General features: G+C 39.0%; 2 protein-coding genes across 2 annotated transcripts; one reads left to right on the top strand and one right to left on the bottom strand.

Moving 5' to 3' along the window:
* Window positions 1-3,150: 3,150 nt before the first annotated feature.
* On the top strand, window positions 3,151-19,012 carry LOC121378790. The gene is made up of 6 exons (XM_041507109.1): window positions 3,151-3,194; window positions 9,187-9,253; window positions 13,876-13,983; window positions 14,893-14,957; window positions 18,115-18,204; window positions 18,670-19,012. The coding sequence occupies exons 2-6, from the start codon at window positions 9,225-9,227 to the stop codon at window positions 18,939-18,941; spliced, it is 564 nt and encodes a 187-aa protein (XP_041363043.1). The 5' UTR covers window positions 3,151-3,194; window positions 9,187-9,224; the 3' UTR covers window positions 18,942-19,012.
* On the bottom strand, window positions 5,920-8,596 carry LOC121378789. The gene is made up of 2 exons (XM_041507108.1): window positions 7,176-8,596; window positions 5,920-7,031 (listed from the first exon to the last, which is right to left on the bottom strand). Exons 1-2 carry the CDS (start codon window positions 8,536-8,538, stop codon window positions 6,835-6,837), a joined length of 1,560 nt encoding a protein of 519 aa, XP_041363042.1. The 5' UTR covers window positions 8,539-8,596; the 3' UTR covers window positions 5,920-6,834.
* Window positions 19,013-19,845: the final 833 nt, after the last annotated feature.

Genomic DNA, 19,845 nt, shown 5'->3' with positions numbered 1-19,845 from the left:
TCTTACCTTTCCAAAGCACTCTATCTTCTTTCAATGTTTCTCCCACTCTCCATACAAACAATGTTTCTTACCTTTCCAAGCACTCTATCTTCTTTCAATGTTTCTCCCACTCTTCCATACAAAACAATGTTTCTTACCTTTCCAAGCACTCTATCTTCTTTCAATGTTTCTCCCACTCTTCCATACAAACAATGTTTCTTACCTCTTCCAAGCACTGTATCTTCTTTCAATGTTTCTCCTGCTCTTCCATGCAAACAATGTTTCTTACCTTTCCAAGCACTGTATCTTCTTTCAAAAATGTTTCTTACCTTTCCAAGCACTCTATCTTCTTTCAATGTTTTCTCCTGCTCTTCCATGCAAACAATGTTTCTTACCTTTCCAAGCACTGTATCTCTTCTTTCAATGTTTCTTACCTTTCCAAGCACTCTATCTTCTTTCAATGTTTCTTACCTTTCCAAGCACTCTATCTTCATCTTTCAAGTGTTTCTTACCTTTCCCAAGCACTGTATCTTCTTTCAATGTTTCCCCACTCTTCCATACAAACAATGTTTCTTACCTTTCCAAGCACTCTATCTTCTTTCAAATGTTTCTCCCACTCTTCCATACAAACAATGTTTTCTTACCTTTCCAAGCACTCTATCTTCTTTCAATGTTTCTCACCCACTCTTCCATACAAACAATGTTTCTTACCTTTCCAAGCACTGTATCTTCTTTCAATGTTTCTTACCTTTCCAAGCACTCTAATCTTCTTTCAATGTTTCTCCCACTCTTCCATACAAACAATGTTTCTTACCTTTCCAAGCACTGTATCTTCTTTCAATGTTCTTACCTTTCCAAGCACTCTATCTTCTTTCAATGTTTCTTACCTTTCCAAGCACTCTATCTTCTTTCCAGCTTATTTTACTCTTCTGTTTTAATTTTAAGTAAAATTACATCTTATACATTGTCCCTATACGCGTGAAATAACGACACAGTAGTAGTAATGGTAATGGTAATGATAGTAGTGATGATAAATAATAATGTGCTGTCGGTTTGGGATCGATCCCCGTCGGTGGGGCCCCCAATGGGCTATTCTCGTTCCAGCCAGTGCACCACAACTGGTTTATCAAAGGCTGTGGTATGTGCTAATCCTGTCTGTAGGATGGTGCATATAAATATCCCCTTGCTACTAATAAAACAATGTAGCGGTTTTTTCCTTCTCTAAGACTGTATGTCAAGATTAACAATGTTTGACATTCAATAGCCGATTATTAATAAATAAATGTGTTCTGGTGGTATCGTTAAACAAAACAAACTTCTTCTTTTTTTCCTCAGCTAAAAGGAAAAATCTTAGCATCTTCTCTTGAGATCAGTAGATATTAGTTTAAGGGAGATAACCGGTGTATCTCATGTAGCAATAATAACCGTTTTCCAGGGTTACAGTTTGAACTGAGAAAGTAATATACTTACACAGTAGTTAATTAATACATTTACTCTTTAATTAATTAATACACTTATATAGTAGTTATTTAATACACTTACTCAGTAATTAATTAATACACTTATATAGTAATTAATACATTTACACAGTAATTAATTAATACACTTATATAGTAGTTATTTAATACACTTACTCAGTAATTAATTAACACCCATATATAGTAGTTATTTAATACACTTACTCAGTAATTAATTAATACACTTATATAGTAATTAATACATTTACACAGTAAATAATTAATACACATATATAGTAATTATTTAATACACTTACTCAGTAATTAATTAATACACATATATAGTAGTTATTTAATACATTTACTCAGTAATTAATTAATACACTTATATAGTAGTTATTTAATACACTTACTCATTAATTAATTAATACACTTATATAGTAGTTATTTAATACATTTACTCAGTAATTAATTAATACACTTATATAGTAGTTATTTAATACACTTACTCAGTAATTAATACACTTATATGGTAGTTATTTAATACACTTACTCAGTAATTAATACACTTATATGGTAGTTATTTAATACACTTACTCAGTAATTAATACACTTATATGGTAGTTATTTAATACACTTGTTCAGTAATTAATTAATACACATATATAGTAATTAATATATTTACACAGTAATTAATTAATACTTTTCAAATTTATTCATTATACACTTGCACATTAATTAACTAATACATTTACCAGGTAATTAATTAATATGCTAACAGTTAGAAATTAATATACTTACAAAGTAATTAATTAATACTTACATAATAAATTAATACAGGAACACAGCACATTTATTCATTAATACAGGTACACAGCACATTTATTCATTAATACAGGTAAACAGTAATTACTTAATACACTTGCCCATAATTAACACACAGTACAAAATTCATACTCTTATAAAATAATTAAGTCAATTTGTGCTACTACCGTATTTGTTTAAAAATTGTTAAATCATAAAAATACTTTTATATATTTTATTTTATTGATTTATACAAATTTATAAATTGATAATAATGTAGTGAACTATAAAGTTCAGTAATGTCACAAACAGTATCAGCTGATACTCCGTTCATTTACCCAATTCTCTTGTCTGTTGAGACAGTTAAAAAGAATATTGTTTGCTGTAATTCATCTCATATTGCCCCGATTCACTCTGTTGATTTTTAGCCATAATTTCTACTTTCTTGCTTCAAAGATAAGACAAATAACAAACACAATGCATAGCTTTTTAAAATTATGTATTACTATTTATTTATTTTATTGTTATTATTATTTTTTTAGCCATTACGTAATCATTGCGATGCCTTGTTGTGTTTTACGTTTTGTGTTTTATTTTAGCAAACCTGCTGTCTAATTATCGAACACAGAGAACACTTTATTGCGTCTTTTCTCCGTTTCCTTTATTCTTTCTTTCTTTCTCTTTTTCAATAACATTTATTTCTGTTCATATTTAAATTGCAAAAATATAGTACTGTCGTGACATGTATGTATTATGGAGAAGGCCTAGTGAGTTGTATAACTTGTGCCTAATCCATTTGTTCTTTAAAAAGCAATAAAATATGTTTTAATCAATCAACATTTTAATTGATGGTCATTCTGTATATTATAATTGGTAGTTTAAAATAACGAAGTACTGAATTTCTATTTATAGGTTGTCGGTTGATATTCTGTGGATTTTGGGAGCCACTCAAAGGTAAATGACATGCTTGTCTTAAACGTTACCTGAAAACTCTATTCGGTTAGATTCGCCCCATTTACGTGCCAGAAAGAGAGAGAGAGAGAGAGAGAGAGAGAGAGAGAGAGAGAGAGAGAGAGAGAGAGAGAGAGAGAGGGAGGGATGAGAGAGAGAGAGAGGAGAGAGAGAGGAGGGAGGGGACACAGAGTAAGATATAGGAAAAAGAGAAAAAATGAGAGCGAGGAGAAAAAACAGAAACACCCAGATATATATTATATATATATACGCGATATAATATATATATATATATATATATACCATACAGAAGGATACAGAGTAAGATAGGGGGAGAAAGAATGAGACCGAGAAAAAGATTGTGACATAGAGAGAGAAAAAGAAAAAGATAGAGTGATAGAGAGAGAGAGAGAGAGAGAGAGAGAGAGAGAGAGAGAGAGAGAGAGAGAGAGAGAGAGAGAGAGAGAGAGACCGACCAGAGGAATTGTTTTATGTAACTAAAGACGCACTCAACACATTTTATTTACGGTTATATGGCGGAGAGACCAGAGAGCGAGAGAGAAAAAGATAGAAAGAGATAGAGATAGAGTGATAGATAGAGATAGAGGTATTATGGTATATATATAAATAATTTATGTGGTGTAATAATAGCAAGACACTACTCCGTTGTTAACACTCAATGCACTTGTATCACGCGACGGGCTCAAACCTGTAGAAAATGTGGGTCAACATGTGATCGATATCACGGGTGTTTTTCTTTACACTGATTTTATGTACTGACATGCTTACAGATAACAAAAAAGTTTTGGTTAATATTCTTCGTCCATTTTGGAAAATATATATTTAGCAACACATCAGCACATTTTAAAGTACGACTATTAGATGAAACCGTTAGTGTCACATAGGCTACTCTTACCAAATAGCAACAAATTATTTTTACATGCAGGACAGTACATACCATAGGTTATATGGTCGACCTCTGGGAATTTAAATTCGACCACATGTCATACATAGCCTAACCAAACCGGTTCAACTTCAGCTTGGTTTGTTTTTACCTACGTCTTATTAATATGCACAGAATCAGCCGCTTTCGGTACGTCATGTCTAATAATACGATTAACACAGCTATTGAACTATCCATTGGGCTCTGTCTTGTACTGGTTGAGATTTGTCAGAAACCAGTCTTTATAGTGGCAGTCCTCCGACAGAGGAAGAAGAAGTTTGTTTTGTTTAACGACACCACTAAAGCACATTGATTTATTAATCATCGGCTATTGCATGTTAAACGTGGTAATTTTGACATATAGTCTTAGAGAGGAAACCCGCTACATTAGTAGCAAGGGATATTTTATATGCTCCATCCCACACATGGGACAGCACATACCACGGCTTTTGATATACCAATCGTGGTGTACTGGCTGGAACGAGAAATAGCCCAAATGGGCCCAACGACGGGGATTGATCCCAAACCGACCGCGCATCAAGCGGTCGCTTTACCACTGGGCTACGACCCGCCCCTCCGACAGAGGAAGTACAAAGGGTGTATTTTTCTGGAGAATGGCCGTTTGTAGAAAGATACCGCCACGATCTGGTCAAACGTCCTGTAGGGCTGCCAGTTTGAATATGTTAGTGATTTTGTCGTTCAGAATCAACGCCGGCAATATACCCCCCCCCCCCAATAAAAAAAAGAAAGCAATGTTCGCCCATAAAAGGAAGGTTCACCCCCCCCCCCCCCCCTCCCAAAATTGAGGATAATCTGCATTAACCCTCTCACCAGCAATATACCAAAATAATATAAAACTTCCAAGAGTGAAGTAGAATCCGTAAGCATATTCAATACCGTAACTTGGCAGAACACAGATTCCAAAGACAAGCGAGCATGCCGTAGTTTAAAATGTGCCGAGGTCTCGAGGTCTCGTTAAACACATACACATATTCGAGGTCTCGCTAAACACATACTAAACACATATGCTGTTTCGTTCCCTCTGCTGCTACCTGAGTAGGGGAAGCTTGGGAGAGTTGGGCCACTTTTCACATTTTAACATATTGCAATCTTCCTATTCATGGCCGATAATTGCTTAATGTGATTATGACATGTACAGATATTAAAATACATATATGTACTAGCTGGTTCCGTATGCAGGCCAACCTGTAGAAGGTGAAGGTGATTTTCAAAAGGTGTCATTTTGGCCCAACTCTCCCTGGGGGTGGTGAGAGTTGGGCCATGTTCAAGGAGAGTTGGGCCACAAAAGGGAGACTTGGGACAGAAAATGTACAGAATAAAACAACTATCCAGTGAAGGAAAATGGTCTCAATTTATTTCCAAACTTATAAAATGACCCTTTAAACAGCATGTAACTAGAAAAGTATCGTTCAGATCCCAAACAGAAGCTTAAAAACAATATTGAGAATCATAGTCAATCCCATGACTACGAGTAGGTACAATTGGTCCAGTAGCACTCCACTAGGACGAATCAACTTAAATCGGTAAAATATTCAAGTTCAATAATGTTTTAATGATGTCACTGATAGCTTGGTCAGAAAAGTACTTTCAGTGTAACAATCGGAGAAAAATAATACTGATGATGTGAAATTCACAGAAAGTGGTGGTAGGTTTATTGATGTTTTAATAAAGGGATGAGTGGAAATCCCATAGTGTGAAGTCACAAGGAAATGAAAATTTTCCTGCTCGACGAGCTGTGCCACCAAGCTGTTTAGGCGCAGGAAGCTTCATGATGATGTCATTCTTAGGAAATGATGCATTATCATTGTTGTTGATGCAAAATGTAGGTGTCGTCTGCTGACGACTGAATTCTCGTTTAAGGAAAACCCCTTCACACTCATCCCCATCAATGACATCAATCCGTGCTATATAATGCACAATACGTGATTTGGCAGACTCAAATTTTACAACTGCAAAATCACCTTCAATAATTTCACAATCTAGGTCATCAACATCGCTATCACCACTTTCTGTGAATTTCACATCATCAGAACCACTTTCCTCTGATGAAGTTGATGGAGTTTGGCATTTTTTTGCTTTACTTTTAAACAACTTCTTTCTTGCTTTGGGTTTGACTGGTTGTTTGGCCTTCCGTTTGTTAGTTTGACTGGCAGCTAGTGCCTCAGCTATACTATTGCGTACTGGGGTATTGGTTAAAATGTTTGTATCCCCTCTTTTGCGACCTCTGTTGGTGACTTTTCGTGGCCCAGCTTTTGGCAGTGGAACAATATCAGCAGGTGATACATAAGTGTTACTTGGCCCTGGTTGGGAAGCTGGTGTTCCTAGGGAACTTGGACCTGGTTTGGCAGCTGGTGGTTCTGTAGTACTTGGACCTGGCTGGACAACTAGTGGTTCTGTAGTACGTGGACCTGGCTGGGCAGATGGTGGTTCTGTAGTATGTGGACCTGGCTGGACAGCTGGTGGTTCTGTAGTACTTGGACCTGGCTGGACAGCTGGTGGTTCTGTAGTACGTGGACCTGGCTGGACAGCTGGTGGTTCTGTAGTACGTGGACCTGGCTGGACAGCTGGTGGTTCTGTAGTACTTGAACCTGGCTGGACAGCTGGTGGTTCTGTAGTACTTGAACCTGGCTGGACAGCTGGTGGTTCTGTAGTAGTTGGACCTGGCTGGACAACTGGTGGTTATGTAGTACGTGGACCTGGCTGGACAGCTGGTGGTTCTGTAGTACTTGAACCTGGCTGGACAGCTGGTGGTTCTGTAGTACTTGAACCTGGCTGGACAGCTGGTGGTTCTGTAGTAGTTGGACCTGGCTGGACAACTAGTGGTTCTGTAGTACGTGGACCTGGCTGGACAGCTGGTGGTTCTGTAGTACTTGAACCTGGCTGGACAGCTGGTGGTTCTGTAGTACTTGAACCTGGCTGGACAGCTGGTGGTTCTGTAGTAGTTGGACCTGGCTGGACAACTAGTGGTTCTGTAGTACGTGGACCTGGCTGGACAGCTGGTGGTTCTGTAGTACTTGAACCTGCCTTGGGGGTTTCAGTGGTTTGTTCAGAAGGAACTAGCAGTTCAACATTTCCCTCTAATTCCTCTGGAAGATCTCTATTAGTTACTGTGGCTGGCGCAAAGTCGGTTTCACTGAACACATCCCGGTTGTAGGGGTAAATTCCTGTACTTTGAAACGCAGAAATAATGTTTTTGGCAGTAAGACCATGCAACTGAGCATGAGAAGTGAATTCAGGGATTTCATAGATCGTAATTGTTTTTCCTGGATTTGAACGCATCCAATTTTCAACAGGTCGAGCATATGCCGTCTTGAAAGGTTTAAAACAGCTCACATCCAGAGGTTGTAACTTGTGACTAGTGTGTGGTGGTATTGTTAATAATATTACACCATTTTCTTTAGCCAAGTCGATGACTGCAAGAGAGATATGAGTCTCGTGATTATCTAAGATCAGCAAAACTTTCTTCTCCTTGCTGCATCTTGTATGGCGTATGAAATGTTTCAGATAACCCAAGAATAGCTCTTCATTGATCCATCCACTTGGATTTGCACCTCCAATACACCCGGGGGGACCATTTTTGGTGAAATAATCTCGGACGTTTTTCCGTGGGAAAATAAGCATTGGTGGAACGACGCTACCTGCCGCGTTAATGGTGTACACGGCGGTGACAAGTTGCCCCTTTTCTGCAGAGGTGATTGACCCCACTTGTTTAACTCCTTGTTTAGCCACAATGTTTTCAGGCGGCGAAACTGTAGTACACCCCGTCTCGTCGCAGTTGTAGATATCATGACATTCAAATTTGTGCAGGTCCATAACTTGTCCGAGGTTATCATAAAATTTGCCAACGTTATAACGATTGAAGGCACTTGCCCTGGCGAGAGATGTTGCCTCTGGTGTTCGGATTGCAAGATGATTTCTTTCTTTAAATGATATCCAAAAGTGTTCACCAGTCATTCCATTTTCTTTCCACGAATTAGGCACCGTCACATTGTTTCTCATAGCATATTCAAAAATCAGTGAGCGACATTTATTCCTACTAAGTCCGTGAAATTGTTCCGCTAAAGTCTTGATATGTGTCGCCAAGTCATCTTCCATCACTGCAGAAAAAATCATGTTTGTCAGTCGACATTTTTCATAGCCAAAAGCTTCATTTCGTTCATCATGCTGTCCAGTTTGTGCATTACACTTATCCATGTATCTCGTGAGGGTCATTCTTGCAATATTAAAGTCATTAGCAGCTGCACGGATGCTACTTCCTCCCTTTACTTGTTCACTTGCTCTATGTAGAACGTCCTCTGGTGCCCCTCTATTGGATATTCTTTTATATTTTCGTGGCATCTGAAAAAAAATACTGACATCACTAAAGCAAACTTGAAGAAACATTTCAGTATAATATGCAGTACTTTGATCTAGGCCCACAATAATTCTCCCACACACTATCTGTTAATAATAATCCGTAACAGCATGTAGTCAAATTAATAAGCTTTAAAGAAAGGATTATTCATCAAATGTAAATAATGGGAGAGTTGGGACACCATGCGGGGAGAGTTGGGCCATTGCCCAACCCTCCCACCCTGGACTGTCCCAACTCTCCCAAGTCTCACCATTTTTAATTTCAACCAAATTTTTATCTTGGGCGGTGATCACATGGATTTCAAAAATGCCTTGATGGAAGAAGACTCACAGCTATCACGCAGAATACACTAGAACAGTGTTCTATATACTGTTTAAGAGATATAAAAATGCTTACCTTGGAGTAAAAATTGTGTCTTTTGTGCGAAAAATGTATTTTTGTCCACAATATATGGACAAGAGCCTGGAAATTCAAGTCCCTTATATCAATAGAAAGATAATGCTTAGTGCTTCAAATAGATGGCAGCACCTGTCTCAAACAACGAGCTATGACAATGATATTAGGGGTGGCTCAACTCTCCCTGTGGCCCAACTCTCCCAAGCTTCCCCTACAATAAAAGAAAATAAACCAGGTAATTGTCTGTAAGTTATAGTATAGTATAACCTTCACTGTTTCAGAACACGACTTCAGATGGGTGTTTATAACAAGATTTTTGATGCAGCAAGGCGTCTCAACAGTCACTGGGTGAGAATACTCTGATGAGAATACTCTTTATTGCTAGCCATAACAACTAAGCATTAATCCAGTCCATAGGCGTACGGGCTCCCATTTTTGTAGGCTGGCTTTTGGCCGAATTAAACGAAAATGCCCAAATCTGGATAACAAATCTGGATAACAACATTTATTCATAATTAGCATTACTACCAAACAGTTATATAGCTTTGCAAACGAATCACCAGGTGAAAAGGTCTCAGGTTAGCAAATTGTTCCCGAATATCTGTATAATTTTTGCTCGAATTTGAGGTTTTGCTCCAGCACTAGACTGCCCCCCTGTCTCGTACGCGTATGATCCAATCCTGTACAGACAACCCATATCAGCCAATACCTGTTAAAAGTCTTTCTTTTTTTGGCCATATTTTGAGGCTGAACTAACGACAGCCGTTTGTTAGAAATTTTGTCTCCTCCACAACTGGAGTTGAATTTCGATCCACAAACAGTTGCTGATCTTAACGAAGACCTCTTAATGTGGATGCGCATTCAGAAACGTATTTGATACGCAAACGCTGTTTCCCATTGTTGAAGTTTATTGAAACAAAACTAACATTGAGTGATACTGATATATCTGGGACATGATTGGGAGGCATATTCGCAATCGAATTTCAGACGCTACAGGAACTTGCGTGTTGATGCTGCAATGGAGTCGGATACTGAATGAGGTGTTCGAATCTCCAGACATTTAGTGAGGAGAAGCTGTCTTGCTGTTGTGGGTGTCAAGGGGAGGGGGTGGGGGTGGGGGAGCATACACATTACAGAACTGAACCACCTATCTTTGTGAATTCAAAATTCGACCCCATGCTGATATCAGTGAATGTGGGTGACGAACCTAACTGCATACTTCTATTAATGTTGTAATATGCCTAACATATTCTAAAATCGAAATATGTTCACATTCATCAGCTCAGCTTTGTATTTATTTGTATCGTTGGTTTTTTCACTCGTCAAGTTTCTGCTTTGGTTCAGTATACAAAAGCAGGTTTCCGATATGTTCCTTCTTGCCTCAGGTGAAGTCAATACACAATTGTCAATGTTATTTGCAAGTCATCGATAGTGTGATTAGCAAACATAACGTGCAAAACACGTAAAAGAAATATTGGCTGTGTGCCAAAGTATAGTAATGAACAGCATTAATAAGTTAAAGGGACATTCCTGAGTTTGCTGTATTGTAAGATGTTTCCGACTAATAAAATATTTCTACGATTAAACCGGCATATTAAATATATTTTCTTGGTTAGAATATCAGTGTCTGTATATTCAATGTGTTTCTGGTCGTCTTAATATTTGTAAGAAGCCCAAACTGGATTTTGTCTTCAAATAATTTCGTACCGTACGAAAAACAAATATTTTAGGAAATACAATGAAATTTAACCTAGTACAAATATTAGAACGATCAAAACACGTTTAGTATACAGCCACTAATATTTTAAGCAGAAAAAAAGAAAGAAGTGTTTTATTTAACGACGCACTCAACACATTTTATTACGGTTATATGGCGTCAGACATATGGTTAAAGGTAGGGTCAACTCAAACAAGAGCCGTATGTGTTGTAAAGATGCATACCCGGACCACCAACACATACTGACACTTTAACAAATGAAAAACGCGTAATTTTAGAGTTAATAAAAAACCATGATTATTTCCGCTAACTGGGGGCAGCCATATTGTTTAATTTTTGTGACGTCCGGTGGTATAGCTTGGGGCGAAGTGACGTCAGCTACGTCCATCTTCTATATGCACAGTGTAAACAAACGCTCTAATTTACGACAAGGCGCTTAGCTTTCATCAACCTGAGTTGTAAAACAACATAAATGACTTGATAGTATAATAAACTATTTAACAAAATATATTTCAGGTTACATCAATAGAACGAAATGGAGTTATAGTATTTTTCTTTTTTAAAAAATCCAAAGAAAAAATACATACTATTAGGCCTATTGGTAGGGCACGTTCGAGCAAAAACTACCACTCACGATACCCAAGTGATACTTTTCTTTTGTTTGGGACGACATAATTGGTCAGTTTTGTGATTTTAGATGGGAAAGTCTACTTAATCAAGGGTTTTACAGAATTACTTACAGTAATAAAGTAGGGCGGTTGGTAATGTCCATTACGATTTGAGGTGTATCCGTGCTGTTATCACACAATACCCTGTGATCTTCATAAAAGAGGCACGTCTTTTTAGTGTGTCTAGACACGGTGTCTGGGGACCGTCTGAATATACACCTGCCAATCAGGAACCACAGAAAGGCCACGGAAAGAAAAGACCAATTAACCAAGAAAACACTCCGATTATTGTTTCAGTACGTGGGTTAATTTATGTACGAAACATAATAGTTATTTCAACACTTTGACAATGGTGGTTTATTTTTTATTGAAAAATAATATATAATTGGTGCTGGCTTACTGGGATGGATATAATTACAGAACATTGCGATGCATCTGTAAAAATCAGGTATGTTTTGCTTCTTCAGTTCGAAGACTAATTCCTGACGTGACACGTTAAGTATTACGTAACCACCAGCTCACCAGAGGACGTATTCACTGGGATGGTACAAAATGGCTGCGCCCGTTATATATAATAGCCGTCACATTTAACCGTTTTATTAATTAAATATACGATTATACTTATTGACATTAAACAATAATGTGCATTATATATCGTTGAATATGCTTACCAGGCCAAATGCCTTAATTGTCCCCTCCTTTAAGGACCACACAGATTTTGAGAGGAAACCCGCTGTCGCCACTACATGGGCTACTCTTCCGATTAGCAGCAAGGGATCTTTTATTTGCGCTTCCCACAGGCAGGATAGCACAAACCATGACCTTTGTTGAACCAGTTATGGATCACTGGTCGGTGCAAGTGGTTTACATCTACCCATTGAGCCTTGCGGAGCATTCACTCAGGGTTTGGAGTCGGTATCTGGATTAAAAATCCCATGCCTCGACTGGGATCCGAATCCAGTACCTACCAGCCTGTAGATCGATGGCCTGCCACGACGCCACCGAGGCCGGTAAAGCAGAAAAACATATTTGATATGTAATTACAATCGTTAAAAAGTCTCTGTTAGTCGATAACATCTTAAAAATTGCAGCAAACTGAGGAATGTCCCTTTAAACGTGCCTGAACCTCGTTTGTATATAGGCACGTAAATAAAATAACAGCAATAAGTTCATCTTTGTTTTTGTTTAACGACACCACTAGAGCACATTGATTTATTAATAATCGGTTATGGGATGTCAAACATTTTGTAATTTTGACGTATAGTCTTAGAGAGGAAACCCACTACATTTTCCCATTAGTAGCAAGGTATCTTTTATATGTACCATATCACAGACAGGATAGCACATACCACGACCTTTGATATACCAATCGTAGTGCACTGGCTGGAACGAGATATTGCCCAGTGCACCCACCAACATATATCGATCCCAGACAGACCGTAAACGCTTTACCGCTGAGCTACGTAACGCCCCTGAATAAAGTTAAGTATTAAACAATATGTTTTGTTCTCTATTAAAACAATATGTTTTGTTCTCTATTAAAACAATATGTTTTGTTCTCTATTAAAACCCCAATAAAATCGACCTTCGAACGTAATACTTCAAGTAAAGTTTGTTTAGCAATAACTCACTGGCTCTTGATCTAGCGAATGTGAGAAGAAACCCACTTTCACTAATAGCTCTATCTTATTATTGATTAGCAGTAAGCACTCTTTTATATGATCTTTTAATACCGGATGAAAGTGGAAAACACGCATAAAGTATAAGTATATATTGAATTAAGTGATGTTTACATTACTGATTAATTTACATATCAGAGTATCTGTCTATTTAGTTCATCTTTTCGTCAAATCATTTTATCTGTTTTAATTCACCATCATTGTCACTCTTTGTATCTATACTCAAAGGCAAAAGTTATTGTGAGTAATAAATTTGTGAATGGATTTATGGATGTAAACCAGAGAAAATGTGCATGAAACAGCTCAAAGAAATGCAACCAAGCAGTTGTTGCAGCGATTGCATGCTTTGTGCAAGAAACATAGAATATTCGGGAGAAATTCTGTCTAGTGTTCACCATAAATGACCAGACATTCAGTCGCAAATCATTGCCACTCTATGCAGCCTTCAAAAGTCCAGAAGTCAGAAAAAAGACACCATTAGTGAACTGTTTGTAGCGGCCGACCACCCTAGACAATCCCTCGCCAAGACACATGGATCCGAACCACGCATCTGCGAAACAGGTTCCAGCCAGCAACCCTCACAGCGTTTAGTGGCCTCAATGAGACTACGGTGCCAGGCCTGTATCAATGCTCAAGGTGGACACACTCGCTACTGACTGTGTGAACTTCGCTCTGGACACCCTCTAGTGATGTGGCTCATTTGCATATGACAGGTGCGCCCTTTTCATGGACTATTGCTCGTTTCAATACCTTCGGACATTTCTCTTTCCATATTATAACGTTTCATACATGGTAGTAAAATGTTACCATCAATTATCTTTGTGTTTTGTGTGTCACAATAACTTTTCCCTTTGAGTATATTATAGAAATTTAGTTTCCGATATTACAAAATGTTGAAATATTTAGATTTCTGGAATATTGGCTTGACGACATGGTCGAACTGCCAAACTGCTGGACTGCAACTACGTCGGTGGCCATGATGATGCTGCCAATGCTAGGGGCGGCAGCAATAAGGTAGGCTGTCTACATCGTTAATAGAAACACTAGAGTTCTTTAGAGGTCCAGCAGTCATAAGGTAGGCTGTATACATCGTCAGTAGAAAAACTAAAGTTCTTTAGAGGTCCAGCAGTCATAAGGTAGGCTGTCTACATCGTCAGTAGAAACACTAGAGTTCTTTAGAGGTCCATCAGTCATAAGGTAGGCTGTATACATCGTCAGTAGAAACACTAGAGTTCTTCAGAGGTCCAGCATTCATAAGGTAGGCGGGCTACATCGTCAGTAGAAACACTAGAGTTCTTTAGAGGTCCAGCAGTCATAAGGTAGGCTGTATGCATAATCAGTAGAAACACTAGAATTCTTTAAAGGTCCAGCAGTCGTAAGGTAGGCTGTATGTATCATCAGTAGAAACACTAGCGTTCTTCAAAGGTCCAGCAGCCATAAGGTAGGCTGTCTACATCGCCTGTAGAAATACTAGAGTTTTATAGAGGTCCAGCAGTCATAAGGTAGGCTGTCTATATCGTCAGTAGAAAAACTAGAGTTCTATAGAGGTCCAGCAGCCATAGAGTAGGCTGTCTATATCGTCAGTAGAAACACTAAAGTTCTTTAGAGTGGAGACAGCCATAAGGTAGGCTGTCTACATCGTCAGTAGAAACACTAAAGTTTTTTTAGAGGTCCAGCAGCCATAGAGTAGGCTGTCTATATCGTCAGTAGAAACACTATAATTGAATTACATACCAAACATGTATAGTATATATTTTAAAGTAGTATTTTGTTTGCCATTTAATAAGTTGTAACGTAAAAGGAGGAATAAACTCAACAAGAATATATATATGAACGAAAATAACTTGCAAAGTTGTAACTTACCAATATATTACTTTGATGACTAAATCTTTAGTACATATAGTGTTGTGATTGTTATTGCAGCTCTGTGATTTTGGGGATCATCTCTGATAAAACCGGACGAAGAAAGATTATTGTCACTGCCGCTGGTAAGTGACCGTCTTCTTAAAGCGAGACAGGTCTTTTGTACCTTTAATGCATCTACACGTTGAAAAAGAATCTGCCTGTGTGTTCTGTATTCTGAGTCTACACCTGATTCATTCACTGGAATAGACCGTCCTGTATATCTACGTAATGACTAATGGCACAAAAAGAAAATTTTATGTTCGTACCAAGGCTATCATTCCGAACGTGTTTTAAATCGATGTTATTTCATAGGAAGCCTCATCTTTCTAACTTAAAACTGCTGTATTTTAAATGTAAAGCATCTATGTAATAACATATGTAACAAAGATAACATAGATAGCTTCTTCTTCGTGAACTAAGGCCGCCATTTGTCTGTCCTACATTGTTGTCTTGGTATAGAGAGGTTCATCTTCGTAAACCACGGCCGTTATTCACATCTGCCTTACATCTATGCTACGTACTGGCACAAACAACAGAAACAGACGCCAGAAACTATCTCTTGCGTAATATAATCGTCAGCCATTCACACCTAACATAATAGAGTCATGCCTACGTACTACGGCAATTACAGTATCCCCGATCACCGCCTCGTTTCTTGGCGTTTGATAAATGGTGTCTCTATCTAGTCAATTACAGTATCCCCCATCACCACCTCGTGTCTTGACGTTTGATAAATGGTGTCTCTATCTAGTCAACTACAGTATCCACCATCACAGCCTCTGTCTTGGCGTTTGGTACCTGATGTCTCTATCTAGTCAATTAAAATATCCACCATCACCGCCTCGTGTCTTGGCGTTTGATACACGGTGTCTCTATCTAGTCAATTACAGTATCTCCCATCACCACCTCTGTCTTGGCGTTTGGTACACGATGTCTCTATCTAGTCAATTACAGTATACCCCATCACCGCCTCGTTTCTTGGCGTTTGGTACACGATGTCTCTATCTAGTCAATTACAGTATCCCCCATCACCGCCTCGTGTCTTGGCGTTTGCTACACGATGTCTCTATCTAGTCAATTACAGTATCCCCCATCTCCGCCTCGTTTCTTGGAGTTTGGTACCTGATGTCTCTATCTAGTCAATTACAGTATCCCCCATCACCGTCTCGTGTCTTGGCGTTCGGTACACGATGTCTCTATCTAGTCAATTACAGTATCCCTCATCACCGCCTCGTGTCTTGGAGTTTGGTACCTGATGTCTCTATCTAGTCAATTACAGTATCCCCCATCACCGCCTTGTGTCTTGGCGTTTGGTACCTGATGTCTCTATCTAGTCAATTACAGTACCCCATATCACCATCTCGTGTCATGGCGTTTGATACACGATGTCTCTATCAAGTCAATTACAGTATCCCCCTTCACCACCTCGTGTCATGGCGTTTGGTACCTGATGTTTCTATTAAGTCAATTACAGTAGCCCCCATCACCGCCTCGTGTCTTGGCGTTTAGTACCTGATGTCTCTATCTATTCAATTACAGTATCCCCCATCACCACCTCGTGTCTTGACGTTTGATAAATGGTGTCTCTATCTAGTCAACTACAGTATCCACCATCACAGCCTCTGTCTTGGCGTTTGGTACCTGATGTCTCTATCTAGTCAATTAAAATATCCACCATCACCGCCTCGTGTCTTGGCGTTTGATACACGGTGTCTCTATCTAGTCAATTACAGTATCCTCCATCACCGTCTCGTGTCTTGGCGTTCGGTACACGATGTCTCTATCTAGTCAATTACAGTATCCCTCATCACCGCCTCGTGTCTTGGAGTTTGGTACCTGATGTCTCTATCTAGTCAATTACAGTATCCCCCATCACCGCCTTGTGTCTTGGCGTTTGGTACCTGATGTCTCTATCTAGTCAATTACAGTACCCCATATCACCATCTCGTGTCATGGCGTTTGATACACGATGTCTCTATCAAGTCAATTACAGTATCCCCCTTCACCACCTCGTGTCATGGCGTTTGGTACCTGATGTTTCTATTAAGTCAATTACAGTAGCCCCCATCACCGCCTCGTGTCTTGGCGTTTAGTACCTGATGTCTCTATCTATTCAATTACAGTATCCCCCATCACCGCCTCGTGTCTTGGCGTTTGGTACCTGATGTCTCTATCTAGTCAATTACAGTATCCCTCATCACCGCCTCGTGTCTTGGCGTTTGGTACCTGATGTCTCTATCTAGTCAATTACAGTATCCCCCATCACCGCCTCGTGTCATGGCGTTTGGTACACGATATCTATCTAGTCAATTACAGTATCCCCCATCACCGCCTCGTGTCTTGGCGTTTTGTACCTGATGTCTCTATCTGGTCAATTACAGTATTATCCATCACCACCTCGTGTCTTGGCGTTTGGTACCTGATGTCTCTATCTAGTCAATTACAGTGTCCCCCATCACCGCCTCGTGTCTTGGCGTTTGGTACCTGATGTCTCTATCTAGTCAATTACAGTATCCCCCATCACCACCTCGTGTCTTGGCGTTTGATACACGATGTCTCTATCTAGTCAATTACAGTATCCCCCATCACCGCCTCGTGTCTTGGCGTTTGATACACGATGTCTCTATCTGGTCAATTACGTATTATCCATCACCACCTCGTGTCTTGGCGTTTCTTGATGTCTCTATCGTCAATTGTCTGATGTCTCTATCTAGTCAATTACAGTACCCACCATCACCACCTCGTGTCTTGGCGTTTGATACACGATGTCTCTATCTAGTCAATTACAGTATCCCCCATCACCGCCTCGTGTCTTGGCGTTTGATACACGATGTCTCTATCTAGTCAATTACAGTATCCCTCATCTCCGCTTCGTGTCTTGGCGTTTGGTGCACGACGTCTCTATCGAATCAATTACAGTATCCCCCATCATCACCTCGTGTCATGGCGTTTGATACACGATGTCTCTATCTATTCAATTACAGTAGGGGATACTGTAATTGACTAGATAGAGACATCGTGTCTTGGCGTTTGGTACACTGTGTCTCTATCAAGTGAATTACAGTATCCCCTATCACCACCTCGTGTCATGGCGTTTGGTACACGATGTCTCTATCTAGTCAATTACAGTACTCCCCATCATCACATCGTGTCTTGGCGTTTGGTACCTGATGTCTCCATCTGATGTTAGACCAGTCTAAATAGGCAATTCATTTAAAACTTAGTTTTGTTTTCTTTCAGCCTTTGTGATGGGCTCAGGCGCTCTTGTTGATGCCTTTATTCGAGGTTCATCTGCCTACTACATAGCTATTGTCATGGCATTCCTGTTTGGTAAGTAATATTGATGAATATGTCGGCAAGTCTCGGGCATTTCCGACCTTTGTTTACGTTAGTAAAGTAGAATTCTTATTAATGAGTCTCATAAATGACACGCTCTCTGTCGGGTGAATATTTGAACATTCTGGATTGTGAAGTACTGGCTGAATCGGCAGGTGGTGATACATTCAGAAATAGGGTTTTCGTGACAAGATGTGAACAAATTACTACCAGTATAACTTGTGCCCAATCCATTTGTACATTATATGCAACAAAATATGTTTCAATCAAACAAGAAACCATTTTTCAAACTGAAATGCCATACTGTTGTACGACGACCAAGTACCTTTGATCAACAGTTTGGTTTCATGATGATGTACGCGACCATAATATTTTAAAACTGTAATATTATTATTATTAATTCAATACAACTATGTTTTGTTAAATGTTACAATATAAACTTCACCTCTTCTACTGCAGGAATTGGATTTGGAGCATTCCAGTCAGTAGACTTTGCTTTGGTGATGGACGTTTTGCCGAAAGAGAAAGACAAGGCCAAGGACATTGCCGTTTGGCATCTGGCACTCATCCTACCTCAAGCCGTGGCCACGCCTATCGGAGGCGTGGTCTTAGACCTGTTTCAGAGGGTGAACTGTGAAATTGGACTCGGATATATGATTGTGTTCCTGATGACTTCTGTGTATTTCTTGTTGAGCGGAATATTTGTCTATAAGATTCGAAGAGCAAACTGAAGTTAAGATATCTGTGAGAATTGTATTCACCAGTGCCAAAATACTTGTAAAATAAATTTATATAGTCTCTTTGTTATTTTTAAAAAGTTAATATATAAAGGCCTTCCTTGACTTGACTAGTGGTTTAACGTGTCCATATACCACTATGGCTTCGAACACGAAAGACCTTCCATTTTCTTTCTCCTCTATATCTTCATATTAAGTGTACATTAATTGTATTTCTGTAGACCCATCGGCCGTCCTCGTTCTCTGTTAAAACAATTTACGTCACCCAGAGCTAAGAGCTGTTTCACAATGGGAATGTGGTATTAAAAAACCCATATCTAACATCTACAAAATAAAATATAGTTAAACCATGTTTGCACAGGAGGAAAGGTGCACAGCTAAACATTTTAGTATCTCATGCTTCCTACGACATAAATCAATTTTAGAACAACGCATCCAAAAGAAACAAAAACAAACAAACAGACAAAAAATGCCTCAAAAACACAAAAAACAACAAAACAAAACAAAACAAACAAAAACAACCAAAACCAAACCAAACAAAAACAAACAAATAACAACAACCAACTCATATGCCTAACACAAACTAATTATTGTAAACGTGACAGAACACATTCGGAGATTTTGCTATAATCAGTGGCGGATCCAGAAAATCCATTTTGTGTGGGGGGGGGGGGGAGGGGGGCAGTGACATGAGGTGGAATGCCAAGGGTACTTTGGGGGAGGTTTGGAGGGGGATCGTTAAAAAAAGAAAATTAATATATAACAAAATTGTAACTATAGCAAAATTTAGGGCCCTGCCCTCCTAGATCCGCCTCTGATAATAATCGGTATTATGCATCAAAACAAACGTGCCTGCGTTATTGACTGGAAAGGAAATCCATACTTGTTTAACAAGTCG

Source organism: Gigantopelta aegis, chromosome 8 (genome assembly GCF_016097555.1).
Source record: "Gigantopelta aegis isolate Gae_Host chromosome 8, Gae_host_genome, whole genome shotgun sequence".
Taxonomy (NCBI): Eukaryota; Metazoa; Mollusca; class Gastropoda; order Neomphalida; family Peltospiridae; genus Gigantopelta; species Gigantopelta aegis.
The sequence above is the reverse complement of the archived record's forward strand: the minus strand, read 5'-3'. Positions and strand labels throughout refer to the sequence as shown.